General features: G+C 32.5%; 1 protein-coding gene across 1 annotated transcript; it reads right to left on the bottom strand.

The window, feature by feature from the left end:
• Positions 1–2,520: 2,520 nt before the first annotated feature.
• Positions 2,521–13,496, bottom strand: LOC124375136 (baculoviral IAP repeat-containing protein 6-like). The gene is made up of 6 exons (XM_046833245.1): positions 13,338–13,496; positions 12,218–12,459; positions 6,675–6,803; positions 5,725–5,936; positions 4,579–4,696; positions 2,521–2,658 (listed from the first exon to the last, which is right to left on the bottom strand). Exons 1-5 carry the CDS (start codon positions 13,440–13,442, stop codon positions 4,692–4,694), a joined length of 693 nt encoding a protein of 230 aa, XP_046689201.1. The 5' UTR covers positions 13,443–13,496; the 3' UTR covers positions 2,521–2,658; positions 4,579–4,691.
• Positions 13,497–19,528: the final 6,032 nt, after the last annotated feature.

Below are 19,528 nucleotides of genomic sequence, written 5' to 3'. Positions count from 1 at the left end.
GCCCCCACCGGCAGTGGGTACTGCCACCCCCCAAGGGAACTGGACAGCTCATGCCTGTTTTGTACAACATACAATTAAAAGTGAAGAACTTGTAAAGAATTTACAAACAAGAATTTGTAGCAAACCTTTACGCCACTAACATTTTAATTTACTTTTTAAAGGGGGGGTTAGTCGATTTTGGGTAATAAAATTGTGATTATTAACTATTAATTTTCTACATCTCATTACTCTAACAATGTGTCTAGTGTCAGTTTTTTGTTTAATTCTTTTCCTTTTATGAGCATTTTTAAACACTTTGCACTTGTATGTATATTTACTCAGTAATGGCTGGGGTATGTAGCATTGCCTATACACAAATTGTATAATCAAGATCAAATTTGTTGTTGATGGCAACCCTGTTCATAGATGATAAAACTAACTAATTTCTGATTTGTTTATAAAATAAATTTTGTTTTTAGCAGAATTGTTTTTTTTTAAAATTGGTGAATTTTGAAGCTTGTTAAGTTGATGCTGTGGCAAGGGAAACGTAGTAAACTGCTACATCTAAGAAAAACTGTGGATTTGTTCCTGTATGTAAATGGAAGACGTTAAAAGAACTCAAAATTTAGGAAACTGAAGAGAAATTGAGAAAAATGTGGCAGAAGATTTATTTACATGATTCTTATTATTGTATAAGAAAGATACTATTAAAATAGGCAACAACTTTTATGTAATTGATAGAAGTTTTTTTTTAAATATCATTTAAAACTAAGTCATTTGAACTTTCCCACTGTCATAGGTCAACACAACAAACCTGTAAGTGTTTCCTGCTTTAAGACTATTGATTCCAGTCCTCAAAAGATAAACCATTTAGTAAGTATACATTTTATAAGAGTATAGATTCTTTACTTTAAATGTATATTTTAAACAAATTTACTTGCTCTGATGTGTTGTTCATATTTACTAACCTGAGGAAGAGGAGGGTGCTGGGAAGTTCTCACCAACAAGGATATCCTGAGTCTGGTAGACAACATCACCAGAGTCCACATCGTGCAGCATTGGACCAGCATATAGGAACTTCGACAGGAAGATATCTGGGTACATGTTGGCGGTCTCCTGACGGGACGCACTTGTCCCTGTGCCAGATACTAGTGTCTTGGAGGCACTGCCTCCCTCCCCTCCACTGCCGACGTCACCCCGGTAGTGGAAGTCATACACCACGAGATGTAGCTGCCACTCCTGAGGCTTGTTGTCTGCCACCTGGTTGCATATATAAGAACAAATATCTAGTGTTACATCAATCACAAAATTTATAAAAATATAAATTATGTTTCCATTCAATTTTTACTACTCTATTCCGATTTAATACTTTACAAAATTTAGTTCCTAGTTCTCAATCCTTAGAACTTTTGACTAAAACCCCCAAACAATTGATGAAAACTATTGATGAACTAGTGATTCGATATAATCTAAGACTGGATGTAGGCACTAAAGGATTAATGTATTTCTAGTAGGGATGGGTAGATTCCAATACTTAAAACCTGATTCTTAGTTGTATTATTAATATATTAACAATTTGTTATATGGTGACTATTTTCATACCAATATTTTCAAAGCATTATAAACTCTGTAAACAATACGGTGAAATCATAACCCACACATCGTCGATCTTCAATCACAATTTCACAGATCAAGTTGTATAAAATATGATGTTCGGGATTAATCCTGATTCAAGGAGCTGTTAAATTATTTCTTGGTTTCATAAGTTTTTAGATACAAAAACACTACTTTTTAGATTTTTCCGGTTCTACAGGGAGATTCTCTGCTTATTCCGGTTTCCCGGTCAGGTGGTCATCCTGACAATTGTGGGATTTCTCGTAATATATGCATGGAAAGGGTTAATCAAATAATAATGAACAAACTCATTCATGAAAGTTTAGCATATTTTGCAAAATCCATGACAGGTTTAGGCCCACATCTTGTTTTACATGAAATTAATGAAAAACCAGATAGTTTACTAAGTGATACTTAACATTCTTCAAACTATAAGGCTTAAAAAATACTAAGTGTATGACAAATCTAAAAATTGAGCACCAACATGTTTCCTGATAAACTTTCAGACAGTTCTGTATGCAAGAGAATTATTTTGAAAGTTGTTGAGAAATCCTTACAAGTACGATCCTTACTCAGACATCTTTAATACTTCACAATATTAATTAGCCAAATATAGTCCTGACTAATTTTGTGCAATAGGAGGTACTTTGGAGGAAAATTAAAACTAATGGAAAGAGCAAGAAAGTGCTCTACAGTGGATAAGTAATGCAGTGTCATCCCACCACTCAGCTGGGTCACTGCTTCAACACAATCTCACTACTGCTAGTAAGAACAAATTTGGCCAGTCATCAGAAATTGTAGATCTTTGTTAAGAACAATGATTCCCTGGCTCTCGAGTGAAACAGGACTTTAGGACTATTTTAAAGTGTACCTTCATGATATCGACGGCAAGACTGGATGCCTGGTTGACAGTGTTCATGGCCCTCACTAAAGGTGACACAGATGGTCGGGCAAGTCCCACTCCTACTACTACAACAGGCCTCACTGAATCTCTAGTGGGGCCACCTACCACGCTCACTGCCCCCACCTGCACCTCCTGGTTACTCCACACACCCACTAGGTTCTCTGTAAAAGAACAAACCATGTCAATTATTAGACGTTCACTTAGTTAAACCTCACTAAAGGTGACACAGATGGATGGCTGGGAAAGTCCCATTCCTACCAGTACAACAGACATCACTGAGTCTATGGTGGGGCCACCCACAACACACTAAAAAAACTAAAAAACATCGGTATTTATTGTGTTTTATTTATTGTGTTATAAATTTACGACATAATTTGCTAATTAAAAAAAATTCAGTGAAAACACATTGGTTAGTAGAGTGAAACGCCGCCAACCACATCAGAATACGACGATGTCATGGTAATACCAAGAAAAAATAGTTTACATAGCTATATGACACTGTGCAAAGTTTATAGATGTTATCTCCTATGGTTTTTAAAATATTAAGCCGTACCCATACTTTTCAAACACCTTGTATACATGATATTATATAAATATATTATGTATAAATACTAATTAAGAGTGCAGCACATGGGGAAAGCCTGCACATATTCGGGCAGCAGAGAATGTGTTAATGGATAACAAGCTTAGTCAATATTATGTGAACTCACATTACCATGAGCTTACAGTGAAATTTATATTTATTTATTTTATTAATGTAACAAAAAGAAAAACAAAGCAATATACTCTTTACTTCTTATGAAAAAATCTTAAAACCATATCCAAGTTGGCCAGTTGAGTAGATATCATACAATTCTTTTTCTCAACCTACTGTGAATCTACTAAAACAGCCTTGTATGTAAACTTTGACTTTAGAAAGTGGCTGCAGCACTCTGAGGGTTAATAATATCGGATGTCCAGGCTAGAGATTATAAAGAAATAAGTAACACCATCAGGGTGTTTTATGAATTTTATTACCAATGAAAACTAACAGAATCAAAAATAAATGATTATAGTTTAATGATCATACTTCCTGCACAGAGTCTAATAACTACTATTTCCACGTAACTGAAAACCATCTCTCACAATAAAAAAAAACCAACTAAGGTGAATATCAACCTAATGATGATGTTTACTGAGAAGTTAGGTGCTATAGCACTGCTGTGGACTTTTAATCCTTATCATTGACTGTTAGTTATCCTGCTGTAATGGGTTTCATTTAGTTGTAAGTTCTTATATTTAAAAAATGTGGACACCACACAACAAAAGGTACAGTGTGTGCTTTGGCTAGCATAGTTAAAATCTATAACTTGTGTTCAGCGTTTGGCTTTTCGTGAGTACAACACCAATCCACCAACTTTAAAGTTAATCCTACTGATCACTTCAACCTAATGGAACTTTGATTCCAAAAACTGAAAACTATGCACAAAAGCGACTAAATTTAAAAGCTTTAAATTTAACCAAGTGTAGAATTTGTTTAATCAAACCCTACATACATCAAGTAGGTAATCTTCTTGAAAATAATTAAGAAGAAATCTTATTGATGATAAATCTTACCTTCTAAATTTCTTTGCAAGGGGATTCATCATAGATTTCATGTACCATCTAAGAGCACATGATTATGGGAACTAAGACATCAAATTGTGGCTGCAGTTGAGAGGAACGCCAGAAATTCTCATAAACACATGGCAGAAGATTGAATACCGGAAATACTGATTGGTCCGCCATGAGAGCAATTATGGTAATCATATTGAACTTAACTAAGTAAAATATAACACTCTCTGGGTTGTATTTATGACATGTTAAACATAGTTGCTTAAAAAAGAATAATATAAAGAAATAAAAAAATATAATAATTTTTTCTATATCTCGTTTAGAAAGTCAATTAATTACTGCAATAAAATTGAACATGTGTAAAACAGAGAAAATTGTTAGCACTAAATAATTTTTTAAATTGTATATTTGATATTTCAAAATCAACCACATAACGATAACATTCTCAAATATATAAAGTCTAACTCCATATCACAACCTAAGCTTACCTAATGTTGAGTCTGTTAAAGGAATTTCCACAACGTCTTGGTCTGCCCAAGCTTCTTTTTTCCGTGTTAGGTCGTTATAAATATTTGATTTACTCACAACTGAAATTGTTGCTTCAATCTGAAAATAAAATAGTAATGGTTTACAATTTAATAAACTAAAAGAATAGTATTGACATAAATGTAATGTATTTTTCTAACTGTCCTTAATCCTTTAAGAATCACATGGGTTCAAAGATTGTCAATCCCAAAAAGACCAGCCAGTTTTTACCAAAACTGAAATGTTTTATGAGATAAATTGTACCTTAAATACTGATAGACATATTCAAATAATTTTTCAAACATTTTAATTTGCATAAACGAGGGGACACTTCCAAAATAAGTAATAAAGTTTGGGCAGGGAAAATGTTTTTTAATGAGACATAAACAAAATTTTTTTCTTTACAAAAATGTAATATTTTTAGGTAAAATTGGAAAATAAAAAATGTTTGAGTCAGATTGTATACATAATACATGAATTCATTTAAGGGCTTGTTATTAGGAGATTACAGGTTATTAGAACGGTTTTATAAAAATTTACTGAAATATGAGCAGAAATAATAATGATAAAATTTGGAATTATGAATAAATAACAAAGTGTTCACATACTCATTGATTTACATATTTATCTTTGTTCAAATGTCTTTTAATAATTTTGAAACATCAAAATTCTATTTAAACGCACTAATCAATAATATAAAAACTTAATATAACACGATGCTGGATTTGTAGACAGCTTCGGTAATTGAGCTCTGGCAACTGCATAATTTATTTATTGTTACATTATTGATCATAAGCAATTAGATGATAATTCACTGTGAACACTCTACATTCAAAATAATGTCAGCCAATAAATAAATTACTTAATGATGCAGTTTGTACTGTTCTTAATAAAGACAATAGATTTTGAGTTTACATTTTTCAATGTGAACTGTCAAATATTTTGAAAATATTATATAGAAATTTCTTAAGGAACTGTCCACTCCTAAAATGAATATAAAGCTGGATATACCAACAATAGAACTCCTACTACCTTTTGATTTCATAGGAATTTATTTCAACTGCTTTAATTGCCTTAATTCAAATAAAAGTAAAGCAATATAGTAATACCTTGAGCTGTCTGGAGCAGTTCCAAAACGATTATGTTGCCACTAGAGGAAGCTGTAGGTATCAATTCTGGGACAGAGGAAGTGCCCAGCACCTCCATGGGGGCGTCTGTGTGGATGGCAGGGGCTGTAGCATATGTCACTGACAGAGGCACATTCTGTGTGTACTCCCCCTTCACAAATGGACATGAAGGAGAATGCCTCTCATGTTCTGACCTGAACCAAACCGACACTTGTTAAATGTTATTCTAAAACAATTATATCTTTAATAACTAATTATATTTTGTAATTATTTACATATGCATTGTTCAGTTTACACCATGTATTTTAACCCCTATAGAGTCAAGAGCCTATATGTAGGCTCAAGGTAGGTTGGTGGTGAAATCCTCAGAGCCTATACATAGGCTTGCGCAAGGTCGGAGGCCAAGTGCCAAGAGCCTTTATTTAGGCTCTCAACATTTTAATATAGCACACATTCATTCATTGATTAGTGTCAATAAAATTAGTAGTGATTTTTATGCAGAACAACATTTGTTTTAAGAATATAACATCATTTGTTATGTTTACGACATTTTTAAAAATTGGTTTTAATGCTAAATAAAGTTGCATTATTCCTAAGGCAGTGGTATGACTTGCTTTCATTTGAGAGAAAATACTTAGATACTACTATTTATAGATGAGTTACATCAGTTTTTGTAGGAGTGTGACAAAAGTGCCACTTTGAGACTGGCCTTTTTGGCAAGTAAATAGGATTGTAATTGCTGGGGTGTTTAGAAGTAAAACTGAATTTATGACCTGGCCTTCAAAGATTAAAATAATACATTTCTATAAGGAACAGTACATTTAAAGTGTTCTAAACCAAACTGATACTTTGGTTAATTAATTGCAGTCATGTTCCTTGATTACATTTCACAAATAAGAATCTGGAGAGCACTGAACACAGTATAGCCTCACCAAGGTTCATCTGTAGGCTCCCAACACACGAGACACACGATGCAGGTGAAACACATGGCTCGGTCATCGCCTGAAGAGTTGGGCTGATGGTAGAATCCTGCCTGAGCCATCTGGTCTGGCAAAGCCCACCTATCATATAAATAAAAGTACATTACAATTTAATAGAGTCTTTTTTACAATAAGGTAAGATTATGCTACTCCATGTATAGATTAACAGGCTTCATCACTGAGGTAGCGTGCAAAGTTTCATGCACACAGCTTATTTCATTCTCATGATATGCCAGATAAGACAGAGAGACAATCATTTAGAAAAAAGAAAATTGCTACGTCCCCTTAGCAGACATTAGAAAAATTGTATCATACAACTGAGTGACATATGGCTTCAATGATGATCAGACAAATTCCACGGTTGGACATGTACCATCGTAGAAGTCATTCTTGTTTTTAAAGAAATTAAGTTTCATGCAAAATTTAAAGTTTACAGATGAAAACCTTCTCAAGATATCTTGCAATATAACATTTTTGTCAATATCATGATGTATACACAGAGTTGGCATTTTAGGTGATAAGAAACTAAATATTCACAAATAAATCTAGCCTTACATTGAATTGAATTAAGAAGATCTATACTATTGAAAACACATGTTATGATTGAATGATTTAAAGTTCTTTGGTTAAAGGTAATTTTTAAAGAAATTATAAACACATAGACATAACACATGTAAATTTTTACTATTCCATCATATTTTTAAATCTAAAATTTTTTAGAATATTTAAATAGTAAAAAACATCTGTGGTGTATTTAATAGATGTTCAAGTACACAATCTTTTCAAAGTGTTAATGTTTTGTTCTTCTTTTCATTTTAACACATTCTGTTATTTATTAATAAATCTGTTTCCTTAACACGTAGGTTTTTTTTAACAAAATTAAAAACTGTCTGAGCAATTGAAATTCTCTCTCATTCTGGTATGATATGGAAGTTCCCCAGTAGTGTCAGATTCTTATATAAACAATTTGACTGTCTAAATTGTTTCACACATAAGAACGGAATTAAGTCATAATTTGTTATACTTTACAGTACACCTCCTCCCAGTGCCTCCTTTACAGTGCAGTAGTCCTGCACTTATCAGATGCAGGATATACTGAATTCAAATTTATTCTTATAGATTGTTTTTGCAGTATTAATATTCAGCATAAGATAAATATGTTTATGTTTAATTGACATATTTGTTAAGTATAACAATTTTTAACATATCATCCAATGAGCAAGATTTTTATCAGCAAGATTATGAAATTTATTCTCTATTTTGTAATAATATGTTTATAATGCATAAATGTAATTTTTATAATTGTAATACGTTGCAATTTATATTTTACATGTTATTATAAAAATAAATTTAATATACTATGATATAAGTCCACTGATGTTTGATCAGTAAAAACATATTGTTATCAGTACTACTGTAATTCACAAAATATTATAACAAATATATTTTAAATAGTTAACAATATAAAAATAAAATAAAAAAACATTCCAGCTAATGTATACCAGTATGCTCTTTAACACGTTCACTGCGGGCGAGGTCTCGGGACCTCAAGCGGAGGGTCCTGTGCATTCACATGAGGTCTCGGGACATCATGTGCACATCACTTCTATCTTTCATTAGTGTGTCCTTGGCACTTGCGCGGGACGGTTTAGGTTATGTCTGTTTTGTTGTATGGGCTCGGCTGAATTCTCGGCACGTGTAGTTTACACTTCCTGTGCTCTGCGAGTCTGTGGCGTTTTATTAAAAATAAATGTCACAAGTATGGAATCAAGTTGTATACATTATGTGATCCCCATGGATTTATGCTTAAATGTTTAATTTACTGTGGAGTTTTGGACAATATGGGAGGAAAAGGGCATGCCGCGAATGTTGTTCTGAATGTAATGAGAGAGAAAAACTCCACAAAAGCCACAGCCTATATTTGGATAATTATACAGGACATTTGCGTGGTTGGTAGGGATGTATATATATAATTTTTAAATACCTAGTTATGCATATATTTTAGCTTTCACACAATATTTCTAGACATAAGAGACAAAATGTGTTTTTCATGCAAATGGTAGTGACAAATTGGGTGCTATGTGAGCGTGAGGTCCCGGGACCTCAAGTTTTATAAATTGCCTAAATGAACTTGTCTGGGCTACAATTGAATATATTTTACCTTTCTGACAATAATTCTATACATAAGAGACAAAATGTGTTTCCTTTGCGCAAGTGATACTGATAAGTCGTTAAGTTTAAACCAATAATATATTTTAGCATATTGGGTACGTAGTGGGCTGAAATTCAGCAGTGAACGTGTTTTTCTTAAATATGCATTGCCACTGTTTGTAAGTTTATATATTTAAATTTAATTAAATGTTAATCTAGACTATACGAGGTGTGTTCAAAAAGTATCGCGAATTTGAATTTTCGTGGGTTACGTATATTCGAATTTCAATTTTTTTTTATGGCATTATGTTGGTACATATGTCTCTCACTTATGTTGACAATTTCGGCCATTTTGAATGTTGAGTTAATTGTTGACAGCCGCTTTGCTTGCACGTGTTTTGGTTCGTCTTCGATTTTTACCTATTCAAAAAACGGAACAAAGAACCTGTATCAAATTTTGTGTGAAAAACGAGTGCACAGATGCATTCCAAATGTTGACTGTGGCATACAGAGAAGCTACTTTGGACAAAAGCAACGTTTATCGGTGGTACAAAATGTTTTCAGAAGGCCGAGAAGATGTGAACGACGAAGAGCGTGCCGGACGCCCGAGCATTTCAACAACAGACAAAAAATTGATGAAGTGAAGAAAATTGTATTGGCCAATCGTCGAATCACCGTTAGAGAAATTGCAGAGGACCTAGGCATATCGATTGGCTCGTGCCATTCGATTTTAATCGATAATTTGGGTATAAGACAGGTCGCCACAAAATTCGTACCAAAATTCAATTTTTATCAAAAACAGCATCGCATGAACATTGCTAATGAGATGTTGAAATCTGTCCGCGACGACCCGAATTTGCTTCAGAGGGTCATAACTAGTGACGAATCGTGGGTTTATGGTTATGACATGGAAACCAAAGCTCAATCATCTCAATGGAAGCTGCCGCACGAACCAAGACCGAAAAAATCACGCCAAGTTCAGTTGAATGTGAAAGTTTTGCTTCGATTGCAGGGGCGTGGTGCATCATGAGTTCTTCCCACAAGGTAGAACGGTGAATAAGGAATATTACCTGCAAGTTATGTGCAATTTGCGCGAAGCAATCCGCCAGAAACACCCGAATTTGTGGAAAAACAAAAATTGGCTTTTGCACCACGATAACGCCCCTGTTCATACATTGCTGCTTGTACGCGACTTCTTGGCCAAAAACAACACACTAATGATACCGCAGCCACCATATTCCCCAGATCTGGCCCCCTGTGACTTTTTCTTGTTCCCGAAACTGAAGAGGCCCATGAAAGGATGACGCTACGCCACATGATTGACGAGATAGAGACAGCATCGAAGGAGGAGCTGAACAAGATACAAAAAAATGATTTTTTTTAAAGTGCTTCGAAGATTGGAAAAAACGTTGGCACAAGTGTATAATATTCCTGGGGGATTACTTTGAAGGGGACAAAATAGATATTCACGAATAAATAAATAATTTTTGAAAATACACTAAATTCGCGATACTTTTTGAACACACCTCGTATATTAATGATTTAAATATTAACTTCCATATACATCTAAATGTGGTAACAACACAAAATAACTACTAACTTATTTATTTCATTATCTAATCCCTCTGTTAAAAACATTTTGCAGACTTTGGTTTAGTGTTTTTATTTTAGGATTTAGTTTATGGAGTTTTAATGATTTATAATTGCATTAATTCGTTTCCAAATGTTATATCATGACAATGTGTCATTAATTGTCAAATATGTGATGATAACAACTGCTTCAATGTGATGTGTTTCCTCTGTATGTGTACCAAGTTAATTTTTAATACTAATAAATTAATTTGGTGTTCAAATAAACAAATTAATTACACTATTTATCACAAAGACTAGTACTGTCTGGTATGAGATTGTTTGTTGTTTGCAACTAATTAATTTGTTTACTAAATCTTAGACAGAATCTTGCAAAAATGTCTTACAACTGTTTAGTTTAAGTAGTTCAGCAAGTTCTATAACAATGGTACAGTGTCAGGAAGCTAACTAAAATAGCTACTTAGTAACTAGGTTACTTAGTTATTAGGTCATTTTGTCCAACAATCTATCTCTTAACATGTCAGACCAGTTGGCCCTGATGTAATGGATATTATTTCATAACCAGTATATTTTGTAATTAATAAAAATTGTATAACTCTAATTGTAAAACTCGTCTGAAAATATAGTTATTCAATGTTTTAATCTTAAATGCGGAAAGTTTCAGAATTATGAGAAATGAAAATGTTTGAATAAGAGTCGAGTATTTATTTTAACCCCGACGTCCGTACTATACGGACGTCGTAAAAATGGCGTCAACTCCCGACGTCTGTATAGTGCGGACGTGCACTTTTTATTACTTTACTGGTCACCTATTTCACCAAATGCTTTGAAATTTCACAGACTTGTGCACAAAGATTATTTTGCATCGAAATATATTAGTTTGTAATGGTTTGACTTCGTATTTTGTCAGTCTGTGACTGAGCAATTGCAGTTCAGATCGACCGACTGCTCACGCTTGTTGCAGACAGCTGTATATCACGTGGTTGTGAATATTCCGTTTTCTTCACAGTTTTAGGTTAAAACAGTATAAAGTACGGCAGTTAAAGTTTAGTTTATAATTTGTTTTATTTCAAAATGAGTAAAAGACATCGTTCAGTCTCCCGTAAGTGAAAATACAATAATTAGTAACCTAGTTGCAAATGGTGTGGATGTGATTAGTGACGACGATTTGAGTGATGGATATCTTGAAAATTTACATTTTGTAGTGATGTAAATATTGTTTTAAAACTTTTTTTAAAATTTAGATTATGAACAGTTTTAGTTATTTTGTCCGAAATAACTTTGGTTTTATGTTTATTTTAAGTACTGTGAATTTCAAAGGTCTTGTTTACATTGCCTTGCCCAGAAATGGCAAAAAGAAAAATTTACACGGCTTTACAAAAATTGATGTTACTCTACTTGTTAATAAGGTAGGCCTATATTTTTGTTTCCTTTTATTAAGGATTAAATATATCATTAGTAAATGGGTATTTTTGTGTCCCAACAATCTATCTCTTAACATGTCAGACCAGTTGGCCCTGATGTAATGGATATTATTTTCATAACCATAATAATTTTATTTGTATATTTCTGTAATACATGTATAAAGAATTGTATAACTCTAAGAATTACCTAAATACTCTTAAAAAATATAGTTATTCAATGTTTTAATCTTAAATTTTGCTGGAAAATGGCTTTCAGAATTTCTGAGCACATCACTTGATTTGAATAAGAGTCGGGGTTATATTAAAAATCTAATAATCTTAGGGACTGACTTGTAATTCATATGAGGCCACTTGGAGAAGGTCTGGCGGCGCATAGCCTCACTGAACATGAGTGTACGGTCAACAGGTTGTCCCTCGGAGTGAGTGGGCAGCAGACAGTTGAGACGTTCGTTGACAGCACTGGCGATTGCTAAAGCAGGTACATGACGGTTCTGTCTCTTCAGCTCTGACACCAGCCCCGCACACACCCACTTGAGGTAACAATGTGGTAGCTCCAGGCACACAGTGTTCCACTGCAATGTTACCATCAACTTTACTTAATCAGCTTTATTTACCTAATCAATACTCATGATGGTTGTGTCTCTTCAGCTCTGACATCAGCCCTGCACATACCCACATGAGGTAATAGTGTGGTAGCTCCAGGCACACAGTGTTCCACTGCAATGTTGCCATCAACTTTACTTAATCATCTTTATTTACCTAATCAATACTCATGATGGCTGTGCCTCTTCAGCTCTGACATCAGCCCTGCACATACCCAATTGAGGTAACAGTGTGAAATACTTTGATAAGACCAAATCGCAATCAAGTAGTTTGCAGTTTTCTTACAAGATATCAGCACTATGCAGTCTTAATTTCGTTTTGGTGTTCTATAGAATCTGATGAATGGAATAATTTTACTTAACAGAGGGCAACATTACAATGGAGGAATATGAAAATAAACATGATCAGCTCATTGACAACTGACTCAAGAAAACAAACAGTGAGTGTGTAAAATGGTAAGAATATATATATTACACATATACATACATTAATATATACATATGTTATTTATCATCATATTATTAAAAAGCTTGAAGAAAACAAGAATATAAAAGATGTCCACTTTAATGATATACATCACAGACATACAATCAAAACCCAATGATACGTTGATCAATGGCTGAAAAACAATGCTTATAATAAAGAAAGAATGAGGAATGACAATGATTTACATCAAGATTGCATCTTTGAGGAATGATTATTTTTTAGACTGATAACACCATACCAACTGAACTAACAGTAAACACTTTGGTGGTAAAAAAAGAAAAAAAAAACAGTATTTGTAAATCCAAAATTTTTATTTTGCTAGCCATGAAATAATAATCATTGTTGATTAACACAAACATACCTTCTGTGCCTTGATCCCCTTCTTAGTCCTGGCATTAGCCAATGAGATCTGCTTGGATAGCCCTTGCACCACCTCACCCTTGTGTTCGACGCCTGGCAAATCCATGGACACCAGGGTCTGTTGCAACAATACTGCCTGTAACAAACAGTGTTATTTAACCCTTTGCACTCAGTTTTTAACTTATGTGAGACCAGGCCATAGTTTGGAGACCTCTGAGCTAGACTGTTTTAATACTAGATGCATGTAACACTGGTGGGTAAAGGTTTCAATAGATCAGATGATGAATAAGTTCATCATGTGTTACAACAAATAATCTCTGCTTGGTGTTAAACTGTAAAATATAAGTGCACACAGAATGACTAAGGCATGGAAGAACAACACGACATTCAAATCTGTTTACAATAAATGAGAATAAAAACAATACTAATGTAAAACATCAATTACACAAGATAAAATACTCATCATCAGATCTAATAAAAGCCTGACCTTCAACTGCCATTTTGAATTAAATGAATCTATTATAATTTATGAAAGACTAGAACCATTACTTCATTATCTTTTCTCCTGACATTTAATATGAAAACTAATTTAATTATGATTGTAATATTGTATTTATTATATTATATTTCATTTGGTACTCTTGAGAAGTCCAAGGTCGGGCCACGTCAGTGCCTGCTGCCGGCGCACGAGTATAGCTCGGGTTGTGTTATTTAATTGTATTATATTGGATTCAAACATTTTGATTATGTTCATTGGTTGTCTAAGTTCGTATTTGTTGGTTTTGAGATCCCTGGGTCACGTTTTAGTAATGAAATACGTATATTTTTCGTCGTAATACAAGCGAGTCTAGACAGCTGATCTTAGGCGCCGCGGCTGATCGTCGGTACTGTCAGTTTGCTTTGTAGTGTTTCACGTTGTGTGTTGTGAGTCTTAGTGATGTCTTACTAAGTTTTCTACAAATCTTGCCGACAAATACTGAAGCAAATGTTATTATAATGTATTCTAAATGTGAATTTAACTGTTAGTAAATAATCAGAACTTTAGTTTCTTACTGAATGAAGTAATGGCAAATGCAAGCAATGTTAGATTATCCGTGTGTTTTGTTTTGTATTTACACTCGCTTTGTTCTTTCTTCTCGACTTTCCGTTGATTTTCTTTTATATTCTTTACTTATTATTTTCGAGTTTAAATAATATGGGTGATGAAATCAAAAGTGATGCAATTCGCGATCTTTTGTTTGACTCTGAGTCGGAAAGTGACGATGATTTTGATACACACCTGAGACCAAATATTGATTTTATGAACAATCTAAACGAAAATGTGCGAGATCCTGTATTTGATTCAGACCATTGTGCTTTAAAAATTACCACACTAAGGCAAACTACCTGAACTAACAAGCTATGTAACAAAAACTTTTTTTTGTATTTTTTACATAACATTCAATATTATGTAATGATTTTATTTTGAAAATAAACTTTATATTTGTATACATTTAAAAAAAGTATGTATCTCTATCTTTAAAAAGATATATAGTATGAGTTTATAACATAATTACTGTAATAACACAGAATTTTTTAAAAGCATCATAAAACCCCAGGGAGCCACGCCGAAACATGTATTAAGGGCCCAGGGTACAAAGAGTTAAGATTATCATCACTCTCATTGAATAATTGACATCTACTCCTATAGGGTTGCATCAATCAAGACTAACATAGCTGCCAGATCCAAGGTTAAAGTAGAGATGCAGGAATAATGAAAACATAAAACTGACTAAAAATATACTGAAAGCAAAAAAATATATTCCATTCATCAATAAAAATTGTGATGAATGGAATGCTCATATTATAGAGTTAACAATAACTTATACGAATTGTCAGTCATGATCACGCTTTAGAGAACAACAAAAACGCTGTAGTCATGATCCAACGCTTGAACGATAATCGTCATAGCACCCTTGTTAAAGGCATCAGTTGATGTGATTAACATATACAAAATTGAAGGAAAAGAGCAGTTTTTGATATGCAAGTTGTTGTGCATTGACAAAGTCATTGTTTAAATACATACATACACACACGCATGCGCACGCACACGCACACATTGTATTTTATATTTATATTTTATAGTATATTTTTTATTTTTTATAACTATTTAAATTATACTGTCCTGTGGGCAATTACTTAAAAACACATTAGCACTCAACCCTCTAAAAGCGGTTTTTATGATTACTACAAGCATTTTTTTAGTTTTGTATATATGTACATATTTTTAGAGAGAACTAAAACAGTAATCATGTACTATAATAAATTAAGAAAAATTCAAAGAAAGAAAAATGAAAATTTTTTGTTAAGTTAGTTTTTTTTTAACGTTTATAAATACTTTTTTAAGTAATTGCTTACATTATGAATTTTAAATTCTTTTTAAAAATGTGTTCATGGGCTGAAGCAAAAAAAAACTAACTTAACAAATATTTTCATTTTTCTTTCTTTGAATTTTTCTAAATTATAGTACGTGATTAGTGTTTTAGTTCTTTCTAAATAAAAAAAATATATAAATAAAAGCTTTCTATATATATATATATAATAGTTTATTCTGTCTTGAATTACATTAAAAGTACATTTTATTTTTATTCATTTTTATGGTTTGTATAGTAATATAGCCAAACATAAACATAGTATATTTTGTATTTTATATTTATTTTTTATATTATATTTATACTTTATAATATATTTTATATTATATTTATACTTTATAGTATATGTTATATTATATTTATACTTTATAGTATAATTTTATATAATTATTTAAATTATACTGTTCTGTGGACAATTACTTAAAAACACATTAGCTATATATATAATTTAAATAATTATATAAAATATACTATAAAGTATAAATATAATATAACATATACTATAAAGTATAAATATAATATAAAATATACTATAAAGTATAAATATAATATAAAATATAAATATAAAATACAAAATATACTATGTTTATGTTTGGCTATATTACTATACAAACCATAAAAATGAATAAAAATAAAATGTACTTTTAATGTAATTCAAGACAGAATAAACTATTAGCTATGCACTATAAGTTTGCTGAAGTGATAAGTTTATCACAATAAAAAATGTCAGTTATACATGTTATCAGCTAGATAACAGAAGTTTAGGAGTAATCAAACTATGCCTGTGTTTTCAGTTAGTATTTTCATTCCACCACAGAGAAATTTGTAAACAACTATGTTTTAATGCTAGAACTAGCCATCTCTTTTTCCGTGCTGGTAGACCTAATTTGGCTGATTTGTAAAGGTTTATTTAACTACTTTGAGACTACTTGTTTTTAATTGACAAATATATATACTTATTGTATATGGATTATATAACATTTTGATGTACAATTGTAACTTTTGGATTCTTTAGTACCTATATTACAGTTTTTTTTAACAAATAGATAGCCAAAATATGGAAAATATAATCTGTAAAATAATAAAAATGCTAAATTGAAATTTATACAATAACTGCAAAAAGACAAGAAGACAAGACTTTATAATCCACTAATAAAAATAGAGTATTGCATACTAGCCCAACATCTATACTATTATATAAAAATACAGGGTGTCCAAAAAGTCCCGGGTCAGTTAAATATTTTTCAAAATATTTAAAATAGAGCTACAAAACCTTACACAAAGTTACTGGACGTAAAAATCTATTTTATCACATATTCAGTGATCCGCTACTTCTTCAGGGGGACTTTCTTCAGGCCCGCCAGGAGTCAGAAGAAAATAATAAATGTAAGCATAGATTGATATGCATATCAAATAAAAGGTCTTTATTAGTAGAGTACAGAGCCACAAACCCGACCTCAAACGGATAACCAAGTCAAAAATGGCAGCCGTTCAAAGATGGCTTGAGTTTGCAACTTAGGTTAATGTAAAAAATAAACTGATGAGCTTTTTGATTTTAACTTTACTAACCCAAAACTCCGATCCCTCTCAGAAATAACAAAACTTATTATTCTACAACAACAATTAATTGTAAACAGTTTTTGGGTTTGTTAAGGTAAAATCAAAAAGCTAATAATTTGTGGTAACTTACATACTTACTCACTTACTTAAAATGTTTACAACAACATTTAACCCTCCGAGTGGTGAAAGACGCTGCAGCGTCTATTAAATCTCGTTCGCGAGTGGCAAAGACGCTCTAGCGTCTATTAACGCAAGGCCTCTCTTGTTCCGGTATTTCCGATGTTATGCCGCGACTTAAACGCTATATATTAGGTATGGTTAGAAAGACCAGATTTTAAACTTTAATTTGATATAGTATTTAGATATGCTGGTACTAATGGAACTCTTACAAACGGTTCATCCACCTACTGTACTACCTCCTGGACCAAGTGTAGGTCTTCTTCATGGGATTGCTTATTTACCAGACTTTGTGCAGTGTGTGTACACACCAAAAAAGGGGGTGTAAAAGTCACTTCTGGTGCCCAACTTGTAATTTTGGGGTTCATAGGGAGTGTTTCCCTTACCTGGAACATTATTGGAGGCCTCTCAAACCAGAAAGAATGATTAGGAATGAGGTTGGCTCTGATACTGACTAAAATGCAGTAAAAAACGTGTACATAAAAGTTTTGATCAGCAAATAGTGCGTTGTTTTTAGGAATAATACATATAACGGATACATATTTTTGTTCAGAATTAAATTTTAAACAAAATGGCTATTTTGGATTTGTGTTAAAAAATTAAGTTTAGGAACATTTACTCAGCCTAATATAAAACAAAAAAATTTGAATTTGTATTTTTGGAATTCAACCCATTGGTTTTTTACACCAATCCAAGGTAAGTGTTTCATATTATTACCATTCTACTCTGTGTGTTATGAAGTTTAAATCGATGTATGATATGTCATACTTATATAATATACAGGATTTTATATAAATTTTTCTTTTGCGAACATACAAAATCAGTAAAAATGTCCCGCCACTTGGAGAAAAAAGTACCGCCACTCGGAGGGTTAAACCTGCCAATGCACACTTCTTCCAGTTTGTTATTTATTGTTATACATGATATATGGCACTTTTATTGTTAATTGTGTGTAGGGGACATAAGTTCGGATGTAGCACAGGCAACGTTGATCTTATGCCAGCATCTAATCCTTCACTAACTGGACTGTTATCAAACCTTTCCTTGTTTATTGTTTGGTTATCTAACCACACAACTTGTTAATGTTGTTAGATTATATTACATAATAATCTTGCTTGTAAAGTCTGTATTTTTCAGAATAAATTTCATTATTTCATTATACAGTTGAACTATCAACACCTTTAATCTACCAGCTAAATGAGATACCACAACCAAACCAATCAGTTTTCGTAGGGGTCAAATTGTTTTCAGGATCATCAGATCTGCTTTGAAGGTATGCCAAGTAGAATTCAATTTTTTCAACATGAAAGGTTTGAGCAAGTCCAAAAGTCTGCATACTTCTGTAAATACCATCAGAACATGAGGTTGATATTCTTGTTCTCCAAGAAACTCATGTTGCAGATAGGAAGAGAAATGCTAGATGGATTCAATCATGTGCAAGCTATTGGACATAGAGTTTATGGGATAGCAATTTATGTTCAACAGGACATTAATTACAAAATGTCAACTTCCAAAAGCTGTCTGATAATATCTTTATACTGATCATTAGACTTTCTCAAATAACTATTGTCAAAATTCACAAGGCACCGAACATGCAACAGACCATTGTTCAATTTACTATCTTTTTTGTGTAATTTAACGCTAGTAGTGTTATTTGACATTTTTCTGACTAAAAACGGCATTCTGTAGTGTTATTGAACAATTTTATTTTGAACAAAAATGCCCTTGCATAATAACTTCTTATAATAAACTCTCAACATATTGATGTGATTTATGCACCATTGAATTGAGATATCCAAAGCTATAGTTCTTTTACTCTTTGTTCGTGGGGGTGTGACGTATAAATTTATTTGCTGCGACCTAGTTTTTACACAAACTTTTATTGTCATTGGGTCTATGAGATAATCCAAGACATCTGTCTTTTCTTGAATCTTACAGCAGATTATAACACTGCTTGGAGGAAGGACCTTCTTTAAAAATTTTAGAACCTTGTCCCATGTCCAGTTATTTTGTAGCTTCTAAATTCTATGTTGGGAGGCAGATA

Source organism: Homalodisca vitripennis, unplaced genomic scaffold, assembly GCF_021130785.1.
Source record: "Homalodisca vitripennis isolate AUS2020 unplaced genomic scaffold, UT_GWSS_2.1 ScUCBcl_14086;HRSCAF=24662, whole genome shotgun sequence".
NCBI lineage: Eukaryota > Metazoa > Arthropoda > Insecta > Hemiptera > Cicadellidae > Homalodisca > Homalodisca vitripennis.
Note: the sequence above shows the minus strand (reverse complement) of the source record. Positions and strands in the feature narration are given on the sequence as shown.

What these genes read in the sequence shown, in the direction of transcription:
- LOC124375136 (XM_046833245.1), bottom strand. Translation starts at nt 13,442, where the DNA reads ATGGATTTGCCAGGCGTCGAACACAAGGGTGAGGTGGTGCAAGGGCTA. An exon ending in AGGGGATCAAGGCACAGAAG is followed by an intron (nt 12,460 to 13,337) that starts GTATGTTTGTGT and finishes GTAACATTGCAG; the next exon opens with TGGAACACTGTGTGCCTGGA. An exon ending in TGGCCTCATATGAATTACAA is followed by an intron (nt 6,804 to 12,217) that starts GTCAGTCCCTAA and finishes TTTATATGATAG; the next exon opens with GTGGGCTTTGCCAGACCAGA.